This window comes from Mizuhopecten yessoensis, unplaced genomic scaffold (genome assembly GCF_002113885.1).
Source record: "Mizuhopecten yessoensis strain PY_sf001 unplaced genomic scaffold, ASM211388v2 scaffold716323, whole genome shotgun sequence".
Classification (NCBI taxonomy): Eukaryota; Metazoa; Mollusca; class Bivalvia; order Pectinida; family Pectinidae; genus Mizuhopecten; species Mizuhopecten yessoensis.
This window is the reverse complement of record NW_018480059.1, coordinates 821,248-834,222: the sequence shown is the minus strand read 5'-3', so window position 1 is coordinate 834,222 and position 12,975 is coordinate 821,248. Positions and strand designations below refer to the sequence as shown.

Sequence of the window (12,975 nt, the reverse complement as noted above, 5' to 3'; positions counted from 1 at the left end):
GACTGTACTCCGTTTGGAACATCCCATAATGCACTCACTCGTTGTCCCAACCAGACGTAAACAAACCTCGATCAGCTGTTGAGCACTATTGTCATCTCACTTACCCAACGGTGGATTAACTCTGCCATGATCAGAAATATGTTGTCGTAGTTGAAATATTCAGGATTGCTGCATCAGTGGTCAGTTCAAGACTTGGCCACGGCCAAAATACGATCGGCTATTTATACATAAAACGCACGTGATCAACGGTAAAATACTAGTCAATCAGAAGCCTTGTTTTGCACGTTGTCCGTGACATTCATAGATTCCGCGAAAGTGTAAACAATGAGGTACCGGCAGATTTGTCCGTTGGATAAGATGAATTACAGGAAAACCTGTTGAATTACAATACAACTAATGGATTCTAGATATGAAGAAACGTTCGTACTAACATGAGAGCTATACTTCGATACATATGACTTAGAAAGGTAAGAAATACAAGTAATAATTCTCAAGTGTTCTTGACCATGCTACAATGCAAATGGTGGATATAATGTAAACAGTCGATCTCGCACGATCTCTTCTCACTCTCTTCACCGTAACTTAATATTCATAATGATTCGATACAAGGCATACAAATGAATAATAACGCTGGCTGTGGTTCGCAACATTGCCCCCAACCACGTAAAACATTCGTCCCGAATGTTAGATACATCAATAGTAAATATTTATAGTCAGGAACGCGCACTTGCTGGTTTTACATTTGGCTGATAATATGTACACCGGTCTTTACATCAACAAGTAAGTATGTTCATGAAGAGTAGTACCATAAAAAAATATCGCTGCTATATATACGTGTTAATGATAAAAAATAAAAATAAATAACCATTCACACTTCACACTGTCCTGGTAAACATTTTCCATGCTAACAATCAGTTAGTTGCTAACTTTATCTTTAATAAAAAAAAATGCATATTTTATATACAAATCATATGTACTGTTAAACATTTAACAGTATGATATTACTTTAAACAAAACAATAAGCAATATTATAACAAACAATGAACTGATATTCATATCATTAATTCTAATACTTACAACATCTTGTACCTTCCAATCTATATTGACACTAGTAATTCTCATTATATTTTCAGGTCAAAATATTTGGACTCGCAAATACTTTGGTAATGGGAATCCTGAAATATCCAGGTTAAGTATACTGAAAATGTTCGTAAATATATTTCAGTCTTATTCATAGGACAACAACATATTTGCAAATATATAAATATAAATATTTTATAAGCCAAGTGCATATATGTAGGTATTTATATGCGACTCCATATATCACTGAAGATGTCCATAACTTCTGTCATAATCACGTATTGGCAGTCAAACTGTCCATATTCACTTGCCCTTTATAATGTACACAATGTTCACAATGTCCATATATCACTGAAGATGTTCATATACTAGGCAACACTAAAATTCAGGATAAGCGATCATTATCTGTTGAGCAGCCTTCTGTTCCAGAATGTGTTTTAATTCATCTAACTCAAAAAACTCCGCCTCTATAATTAGTTTTCGTAGAACCCACAGGTTGTTTGATAAATTCCGTAGTGTAATATCCGCTCCATTCCTCAAGAACTCCAAAACATGTTCAAACAGTTTTCCATTTCTATCAATAAAATATGTATAGATATTGTCCACTTGATATGGTTTCATGCATGACGTTGGACTGACCATCTTGGCGAGGATTGATGAAGGATCACTCTGACGAGTTGAGGCACTGGTTTCGTACCTTCTTCCCCCCACATTCAAGATGAGCCTCTGGCTGTGGGAAAGGGCCATTCCTTGTAATTTGATATTCCCTTCATTATTGACTGGCTTAATGTGTTTGTCCTCTGTTGTTGATATTTCTTCCTTCTCCTCTTCCTTCCATTCCATCCTCTTCTCTGCTGACACATTGTTGACTGTTCCTTCTTTCTTCTTGGTTTCTAACTTTTCCTCCTTCTCCTCTGCTGACACATTGTTGACTGTTCCTTCTTTCTTCTTGGTTACTAACTTTCCCTCCTTCTCCTCTGCTGTCACATTGTTGACTATTTCTTCTTTCTTCTTGTTTACTAACTTCCTCTCCTTCTTCTTCTTTGCTTTCAACTTCTGTACTTCTTTCTTCTCAGTATCTTCCTCTTCTCTTTTTCTATTCTTTGCTGGTTTCGTAACTACCTTTTCTTCTTCTGTGAAGTCTCCGTCCGTGAAGATGGATATTGCGAGGTCCTCTTCCAGTAATGATACTGGTGTATAGCGGTCCCCGCTCTCATCTGGTACTGGTTCACATCCCTTCTTTGCCTCCTCCATTGGTTCTACACTTGGTAATTTTACTGTATTATTTTCAACCCCCGGAACTTCTGTAAATTTTGTGCTCCTTTTTAGTTTGTCATCCTCTTTGAAGTTAACTCTTTCTTGTTTCATAAAGGGCAATGCATGACGTTTCCTGTCTTTCTGGAATCTCATGAACTCCTCATGCTCCTCATCTGTATATGTCATGGTTGGTTTTTTTACAATATCAATTTTTCCCTCTTTACATCCATGTTTCTGTCCCTGCCTCAGTAGTATCATTTTACAGCTGGAGCACCGGAAGCAGAATCCAGAGTGAGTAGATGTCAGATGGCACTCACAATGTGACAGTTGAGTGAACTCAAGATCGTCGCATATCCCACACTTGAACCTCTGGACCTGTAATTACAGAAAAAAATGACTGTAAGTTTGGTGTCACACATTGACACATTATTACATGTATCAAACATACCTAATTTATCCATTTGGGTTTATTATTTCCCTTGTATGGTTTGAATAGGTCATGATGTATCACCTTCGTCTTACATTTTGGTCCTTTCTTTATTCTGTATATTACATCATTTATTCTCTGCGTGACTAGATATGGGCCTTGCCATGGACAATGGAGTTTTTTTCCCAATCCTTTATATTGGGGATAGTACAACCATACCACATCACCGGGTTCATACAGTGTTTCATATGTTTTCTTACTGTATTCTTTTAGCATGTTTTTAGTGGAAATGTTTAGTCGTCCCCTCGCAAACCGATGTATAACTTCCAATTTTTGTGCTAACTGGTAAGCATAATCAGATGCTATATCTTCATTTTCAGGTTCCACCCGTCCCAAGACAAGATCAACGGGGAGATTGACTGGCCGACCAAAAACCATTTCACAGGGAGAGACACCTGTTGATTCATGGATTGAAGCTCGTTACGCCATCATTAATGGGTATATATATTCGTCCCAGTTTGTTTTATTTTTATCAACGAAAGCTGACAACATGTTTTCTATAGTACGGTTGGCTCGTTCTACCATACCGTCTGATTGTGGCCTGTAGGGAGTGGTTCGAGTTTTCTCGATCCCTAGTAATTTGCAAATTTCTCTAAACACTTCAGACTCAAAGGCAGGCCCCTGGTCTGAATGTATTTGCATGGGTACACCAAAAATTGTGATGATTCGTTCAACTATTTTTTGTGCGATTGTAACAGCTGTCTGATTCTTCATGGGAATTGCCTCAACCCATTTTGTGAAGTAATCCCCAATTACAAGAAGATATGCATTGCCCTTCTTGCTTAAAGGAAGGGGGCCTAATACATCAATGGCTAATCTTTCCATGGGGGCTCCAACATTGTAAGTCTTCAGTGCTGCTTTACCTTTCCGTTGAGGTGTTTTCCTAGAAGCACATTTATCACAGACTTTACACCAGTGTTTGATGTCTTTAGACATCCTAAACCAAAAATACCTATCTCGTATCTTTGATAAAGTTTTCTTGCTACCAAGATGACCTCCGGTCACATTGCCATGTAACTCTGTCATAACGTCATTTATCAGGCACTCTGGTAGAATTATTTGAGTTTTGGGTTGTATACCCTCCCATATATGACATAATATATTGTCAACAATACATAATGAGTCAAATCTGACCCAGTAGTATTTACATGTTTCACTCAGATGAGAAATTTGTCTCCACTCTGGTTTCTTGCCAGCTTTAACCCAGTCTATAACAGTGACTAAGTTATGATCTTTATTCTGAGACTCTATCATCTTTTGGTTTGTACTCTTCCCTGGTTCTAAGTTCAGTTTCTGTTTTTCAGCTACTGTGCCAGGTGATACATCTGAAGTTTGTGCTGGACTGGAGCGTGTTAACACCATACAATATTTAGGTAAGATTGCAGTATCTGCATTGATTCTGTCTACTTCAATTTCATTGCATTTCCCTTCTTTAAGAGTGCAGTGCTTACAATCTTCACTGAGACATGGTCTTCGGGATAGTGCATCAGCATTCCCATGAGACCGGCCTGCTCTGTGTTCAATCTTGAAATGGTATGAGGACATAAACTCAAACCATCTGGCGATCTGGCCCTCTGGATTTTTGAAGTTAAACAGCCAGGTTAAAGCACCATGATCAGTCCTGATTCTAAAGAATTGCCCATATAGGTAGTGATGGAAATGTTTCATTGAGCTTATGATGGCTAACAGTTCCCTACGGATGACACAATATCGCCTTTCGGTTGCACTGAAAGTCTTGCTATAGAAACATATCGCTCTTTCCACACCATCTTGCATCTGGGACAAGAATGCACCTAGTCCAGAGTTTGAGGCATCAGTTTCAAGGATGAATAATCCTTCACTGTTGGGGTAGGCCAGTATTGGTGAGCTTGTGAGAGCTCTCTTCAGTTGGTCAAATGCTACTTGACAATTTGTTGTCCATTCAAACTTGTTATTAAGTTCGGTTAATTTATGCAATGGTTTGGCAATATCTGCAAATTTGTGTACAAATTTTCTATAATATGAGCACAAACCTAAGAAACTAATATCTTTAACATTTTTGGGTATCGGCCATTCTCTGACTGCTTTTATCTTTTCGGGGTCTGTCCCAATCCCATTTTCATTAACAATATGTCCAAGAAACGAGACTTCTTTGCATAGTAACTTGCATTTCTTTGGACTCATTTTCAGATTTGCTTGCTGCAGTCTTGTGAAAACTTTCCTAAGATTTGTGAGGTGCTCATCGAAGGATTTGGACAGGATGATGATGTCATCAAGGTACACCATACATATATCAAAAGAAAGTTTTGCCAATACTCTCTCCATCATTCTCTCAAATGTGGCTGGAGCATTGCACAAACCAAAAGGCATGGTAATGAACTGCCATAGACCAGCCCCAGGAACTGAAAAAGCTGTTTTTGGTCTGTCCTCTGGTGCCAGCTTAACCTGCCAATATCCACTCTTCAAATCAAGAGTGGATAACCATTGGGATCCAGATAAGGCATCTAGCGTTGTATCTATTCTGGGAAGAGGATGGCTATCCTTGATAGTCACATCATTCAACTTCCGGTAATCAATGCAAAATCTAATACTATTGTCTCGTTTCTTAACGATTACAATCGGAGAGCTCCAAGGACTTTCAGATTTTTCTATTACGCCTTTCTCTACCATATCCTCAATCTCCTTTTCTACCTCTTTAACTTGAGTTAGGGGTACTCGTCTGGGATGTTGTCGAATGGGACGTGCATTTCCTGTATTAATTTTGTGTTCCACAAGATCCGTTAACCCTAAGTCATTGGGTGATTGTGAGAAACTATCTTGAAATTCTACAAGTAGATTCTGTACAGCTTGCTTTTGTGTGTCGGACAAGTTTTTACATGCTCCATGATACATTTCAGTCAATGGGTCAGGTAACGGATTAGGTGTTGATCTGGGTTGAACTGTTATAATATCATTTACTACCTCAGTTTGTATGTAATTATCCTCCACTTCTTCTATGGTAGCTATTATGCTACCTCTGTGGATAACTACATCTTTTTCACTGAGATTTACCAACCTCATGGGTATTTTACTCAGACAAGGTTCTACCACAGTTTTGGCTAGAAGCACTTCATGTCTCTTCATGGATTTCTTTGCCGGTTCAACCAACGCTGTTTTTCCTCTAAAAATAGGATCTACAGCTCTCCCAGGAACGATCAATTCTGTATTTGAAGGGATCACCACATCATCCATCATAGCAATTCTACAGCAAGCAGGTTCTCCCACCTTTTGATATTTTATGCAAGGGATATTCTCTCCCTTTATTGTCATGCATAAATTCTTGACCAATATATCACAGGAATGCGCCCTCATAAAATCAAGCCCCAAAATACCATTGTACCTTACGTCTGCTACTAGTACCTTCTGCAATAATCTGTGACGTCCCAGAACTATATCCAATGTACATTCTCCAGCAAAAGGTATACTATCCCCGGTAGCTGCGATGAGTTTCAGATTAACTGGTTTGGTTTCTGGACGGTTACTATCATTTAAGCTTCGTAAAAAAATTGTGCTTAATATAGTGACATTTGCCCCTGTATCAACTAGTAAGGAAACCTCCTTATTCTGAATTGTAGCAGCAATAAAAATCCCATCTCCTTCCCCGTAAGCATTATTTACTGTAATCTCTTGTGCTGTTTCCATCACCTTGTCGTTGGAATTATCATTCCCTACCGTAGGTGGTTTTTCATTGCCCGTTTTGAGTCTGTTACTCTCTACTGTCGACTTCCGACCCCCGAACTCGACATATTGGGGTTTCCCTGGTTCTGTGGTTTGGATTGATACCACCCCTCTGTAACATTTCTGTAAGGATTTCGATTTCCTTGGTTATTACGCCCAAACTGGTTATGATTATGCTGGGGTTGGCTCGGGTTTTGTCCATTGATCGAGCGCATCAATTGTTTTGTGGTTCGTTCTAACCTTAAGATGCTTCTTGTCAACGTTCCCACATATATTTGCTCGCCATCATCTTTAACCGATTGAGGCTTGAACAGCATATTCTGCTTCCCATTATCCTGGTTTTGATAAAAGTTTCCCGGACTATGGTGAACGTTATTCCCCGTCCCCTTTACTACAGAATTTACTGCCTCACCAAATGATTTACCACCAACATTTCTTTGCTGATCTGCCAATCGATGAGTTTCTAACCTGACTGCTAACATCTCTGCCTCATTGATATCCCTTGGCCTTGATTCTCTCAGTCTTAGTCTCATATCTGGATCAGGCAGAGCATCTATGAAATGATCAAGAGCTAATACACTGGTTATGCTAGAATCTGCTTTCGGATATGCTTGTCGGGTGAGTTTTTTCACTGACTGAGCAAGTTCGGGTAATGATTCATTTGATCCTCTGACTTTTGTCTTGAGTCGAGCCCTAAACATTTCTGATCGTTCAACTGAACCATATCTAATGTTCAAGCTTTGTACCAGGGAATCATAATCCCTCCGCTGACTTTCATTGAGTTCATTGAGCAGAGCCCTGGCTCCCCCTTTCAGACTGCTTGCCAAATAGAGTGACTTTGTTCTATAATCCCATTGATTGAGGTCAACCAGGATCTCAAACTGAGCCAGATACTCATCAAAATCCTCCCCTCCATCATAGGTTTGGGGTTTAATTTGAATGTTTCTGCTTGTCTGAGTGTTGTGTATCTGTGTGAACCTGGGTGCGTGGTTGTCGTTCATATTATCCCGACCCAAAGGTGTACTAAACATTTCTCCTTGTCCCACTTGCCTTTCAAAAGAGAGAACTGGAGGATTGGGATAATCATAATGGGAATGGGTGGACTGTTTTCCATGGGGAGGATTGGAACGGTCAATTCTTCCTTCTAAATATTCCACATAATTTCTTAATTTTTCAGATTCACCTTTTATCCCTGATAACTGTTCATTTATTTTCTGCATAGCCAACAACAGACCTTCCTGAATTATATTCTCAGCTTGATGTGTGATGGCTGAACCTCTGCTGTTGTTTTCGAATGGTTGGAAATGAGTGTGAGCGGACTGTCGGGAATGATTTGAACTGTCTTCATGATTTATAACTTCAATCAAGGGAGAGAGTGGTCTCCTAATGATAAATTCACCGGATTCATCCATACTATCCATTTTATACAAATAAATTGTCAAACTGTTTCGTCGTTGTTTTTTTTCTTGTTTTTTTCTTTTCTTTACCAACTAGATACTAAAATAAATTTGTCCCACTTCTGACACCAATGAAACGTTCTACCCAAGTTGCTTATTTCAGCTTCTTTTGAGAACAACGCTTCGTGGATATTGTCCTGTCCAGTATTAGGTAAAGAATTTAACAAAGTCAGTGATAACATTTTAGAAGACAATTTATTAAAGAACAATAACGATGGATAAATATCACAGATGAAAATATGGTAAACAACTCCTTTCTCACTCTCTAGGATATCCGTTACAACTCATTGGGACAATGCTACGTTTTTACCATGTATATTTTAAATGGGAGTAGAATGCTCGTTGGAAGAATTACTAGGCTAATCAGTTCATAACTGCTATACGAGTTTCTTCCCTTTGGGAACATCCCATAATGCACTCACTCGTTGTCCCAACCAGACGTAAACAAACCTCGATCAGCTGTTGAGCACTATTGTCATCTCACTTACCAAACGGTGGATTAACTCTGCCATGATCAGAAATATGTTGTCGTAGTTGAAATATTCAGGATTGCTGCATCAGTGGTCAGTTCAAGACTTGGCCACGGCCAAAATACGATCGGCTATTTATACATAAAACGCACGTGATCAACGGTAAAATACTAGTCAATCAGAAGCCTTGTATTGCACGTTGTCCGTGACATTCATAGATTCCGCGAAAGTGCAAACAATGAGGTACCGGCAGATTTGTCCGTTGGATAAGATGAATTACAGGAAAACCTGTTGAATTATAATACAACTAATGGATTCTAGATATGAAGAAACGTCCGTACTAACATGAGATCTATACTTCGATACACATGACTTAGAAAGGTAAGAAATACAAGTAATAATTCTCATGGGTTCTTGACCATGCTACAATGCAAATGGTGGATATAATGTAAACATACGATCTCGCACGATCTCTTCTCACTCTCTTCACCTTAACTTAATATTCATAATGATTCGATACAAGGCATACAAATGAATAATAACGCTGGCCGTGGTTCGTAACAGTTGGATATGATATCAATTTGTAATAAATATGTTAAAACGAAACTGCAATTCAATTGTACCTGTCATACACAGTCAAGGTCCACTTAACTTTAAAAAAACCTTTTAATTAGAAATGATTTGAATCGAAACTGACACATCTCTCCTTTTGAGAATGTTATCGGTCACAGTGTTATTTTTCAAACGTAATTAGATCGATTAAGTCCTTTTCGATGAATGTCAATTCGTATTTGGATCAAATTAGCTGCTGCAGAAAATGAATATAAACGACTTATCATAGTAGACAAAGAAGTTATATGAAGGTGCTGGACACACTTGAAACTTAGGAAAATGCCATGTTACGTGACGTTGATCGCTTGTGTTAATACTTTGGTGGCGATATTAAGTAACATTGGATGACTACTCAACTGGTCTACATTTTGACATAGAAATGATCTTTCATTGTCCGATTCCGTGGACACTGACTTTATCGATGAGCTTCTGTTTTCCAGAACCCACCATAAATTGTTTACTCTCTTTTGTACGAAGAAGAAATATTAGTTGCAGATTCATTTTAAATTATTATAGAAACCATATTTTGCTGAGGACTCTGTAGAGGATATCAATGGTCTCCGGGTTCTGCAAAATGAGGCGAGAAGACACAGGTTTTACCATCTCTATAGTGCCGTAGAGTCACGCATCAACTAGCTGGAAGGGCCGCCCCAGTATATAGAACTATATTATAGTGTAATATGAGAATACATGTACAAATATGTGACATAGACCATAGTATGCTAGTATTAGTTTAAATTGTTAATAAAATATCAGACAAAGGCCTCTGCTTCATTTTGTTACCACATTGAGTTGTCATGGCAACATCCCGCTAGCATAACATGTTAATAAATACTTTTGTGATTGGCGGGATATATGTTCTCAAACCTATTTACTGGCGTTTAATCGTACATTTTCACATTTTCACGTGTTGAAATTATTGCATCAGATATATAGTTTATAATGTGTCAATGTGTTCACTTGTACATTTTTTGTCACTGATTTAGTAATTGCAAAATAAACGAAATTATGAAAAGCTCAAAACATTCCACTGTTTTAATCAGATAATGTAGTTCTCCATTCTCCGGATGCCGTCGTAAATGTCTGAATATAGTTTTAGTGATGGACGCCTTCACATAACCATTCGTATGTGTTGCTATATGTTATAAATTATTCATGATAAATTTGTTTTTATCACTCATACTTTTTCCTTAAGAGATTTACTTGTTTTAACTATCACCAGAGCTGTTTCAATCCAATTTTCTGAAGAACGAGAATTAAATAATGTCATTTTGATTTCCAAACTATTATTTTCTCCATGCAGGGGTTCTGCTCCCGCCTTCCAGTCCTACCCAACCAAATAATGAGGAAACTGTGTGTACCAATAATCATTAGTGTTCTTATGTACTCTAAGACAGAAAATGAACAAAACCTTCGTCATATGATTTATCCTATATCCCTTGTTACGGAGTAAATATACCCATGTTATATGTAATTGTCATGTACTACCGGTTTAAAATGACATCAGTGATATGTATTTGTGTCGTAACCTGTAGGTCTATTATGACATCAACACAAAAATTGTGTCTTTGAAGTCGTTTGGTATCACAGAAGTCATTTGTTGACAAAATTCAATCTTGTGTATGTGAATAAAGGATTTAAGTTCATTTTCATTTCATGTATATGTCATGAAACTTGTCGTGAAATTTTCATATCAACTCTACCAAATCTATCACAGAAGTCGTTTGTTGACAAAATTTAATCTTGTGTGTGTGATAAAAGGATTCAAGTTCATTTTCATTTCATGTATATGTCATGAAACTTGTCCTGAAATTTTCATATCAACTCTGCCAAATCTTTCAAAAATGCACATTTCTATACATTTCATTGGACGTTAATAAAACACAATGGATATCCAAAATGTCTTAAATAACGGTTACAGACAATGTTAAGAAATACTTTGAAGATGACACGGATGTAAACTTAAGTAAGATGCCTTATTATGGTTATACATACGATAAGACAGAAAAGTGGTCTTTTTGTCAGTTTACCGGATCTTACAATGAATTCACAATCAATCACAAATACCAGCCATGTTACTGACATCCAACATTGCAATATCGCCAGTGTAAAAGATGGTCAACAACGGACTTCATCGTTACAGGCCTTCAGCAGTATATCCTGAGCATAGACTGAGGATCCTCGGTCTAATATGGCATGTGATATATACGGCATATAGATGACTTANGGTCAACAACGGACTTCATCGTTACAGGCCTTCAGCAGTATATCCTGAGCATAGACTGAGGATCCTCGGTCTAATATGGCATGTGATATATACGGCATATAGATGACTTAATACTGGATTTTTACATTATTTACTTGCATTTCAGATGAGTAGATATGAATAACGTTAATATCTTTGTGTTATCCTATGTTACCAGATATCTGTGGTCTGTACTGCATTAATTTTTCAAAAAAGCATAGTTTACATTCACAAACAACAGTATAAAACCTAGCTCACGTAAGCTTTAGATTACACTAACATTATTTACTAATATTTAAATAGGAAATCCACATTGATGTTTTACGAACAGCTTACATCATTTACTGGTTATACAAAAGAAAACAGTAGCCAGCTATATGGAAATCGATAAAATACTTCATATAATTGAATCGATAGTTCACACGTTAATTTCCTGATTGTTTTTCTACTTTTTATATTTTTCCACTTTTGTATCTGTCATAAACATACTAATTGTTGTTATTTTCACTACATCTTTTCTCCTTTGACAATACTATTTGGATCACATCTCAAATGTATTATCATATGTATCCAATTTATACAAAGTGGATATTGATTGTTGATTTATGTTTTGTGTCTCATCCTTAATGGAACTAATATTGAAGGGGTTTATTTTGCTATCGCACCAGTTGTATCACATCGGGGCATAGACTTGACAACGCTGTTAAGTAGACAATTCGTGTTTTTTATTCACGTGGCAAATTCAGAACTCAAGTTTATATTCATTCATGTATATAATATGTTAATATTGCACGGTACAAAGAATTAAGGAAATGCAATGAACCGTGACAGCTGAAGTGATGTTAGCACACATTTATCGACCTTCAATAATACACAATTCAAGAGCAGTGCGTTTTCCCATACAGGCATATCTGGTCCACAATTGTAGAGAAATTCTTTTCATATAACATTTTATTCATATATAAATATATCTAATATCGATTTGATCGATGTACATAGCCCAGTTGAAAAGGTGTGTATTGGTTAAACGTACAGTATATGGATACGTAGATATGACAATGCTTTATTTGTTAGCATATCTACCGACAATTATTACAGTGGTTTCCACACTCCCGTGTATATTTCCTATGACCTAATTCAAATGACCCTAAGACGTTTCATGATTGGTCACAATCAAGTCATTGATATATTTTTAAACCATAGGCAGAATCACAATGCAGTATCTGCTGACGCTGCCTGAGCTTGGACTATGTTAAAGTTGAACTTTGTTCACTGTAGTGTATTACTATCCAGCGAAACGATAACCGGGTATTCGCAAACTTTAATGTGAAAAAGTTAGTGTGCATGAATTAGAAATTAAATATGATTTGAAAGGAATATAGTATACGCCTACGCAAAATTACTATAACGCCACCTGTAATGGCAACATGGTCTTTGAAATGCGCACAATGAGCACAACTGTTGACTATCGATCCAATGTTAAGGTAACTACCCTGTTTACAGTGCTATGATCTTCTATGTACTTGTTGTATAGTGTATGGTACATGTGGATGTTCTGTCCTTGTGCGCTGACACTGGTTTATTTGTGCTTGTGTCTGTGGGTGACGCTGTGGTTTATTTGTGCTTTTGTCTGTGGGTGACCCAGTGGTTTATTTGTGCTTGTGTCTGTGG

At 37.4% G+C, this 12,975-nt stretch overlaps 1 protein-coding gene across 1 annotated transcript; it reads right to left on the bottom strand.

Moving 5' to 3' along the window:
* Positions 1 to 1,214: 1,214 nt before the first annotated feature.
* On the bottom strand, positions 1,215 to 2,732 carry LOC110443056 (triadin-like). Its single transcript, XM_021487025.1, has one exon. It carries the CDS (start codon positions 2,593 to 2,595, stop codon positions 1,459 to 1,461), a length of 1,137 nt encoding a protein of 378 aa, XP_021342700.1. The 5' UTR covers positions 2,596 to 2,732; the 3' UTR covers positions 1,215 to 1,458.
* Between the last annotated feature and the right edge of the window lie 10,243 nt (positions 2,733 to 12,975).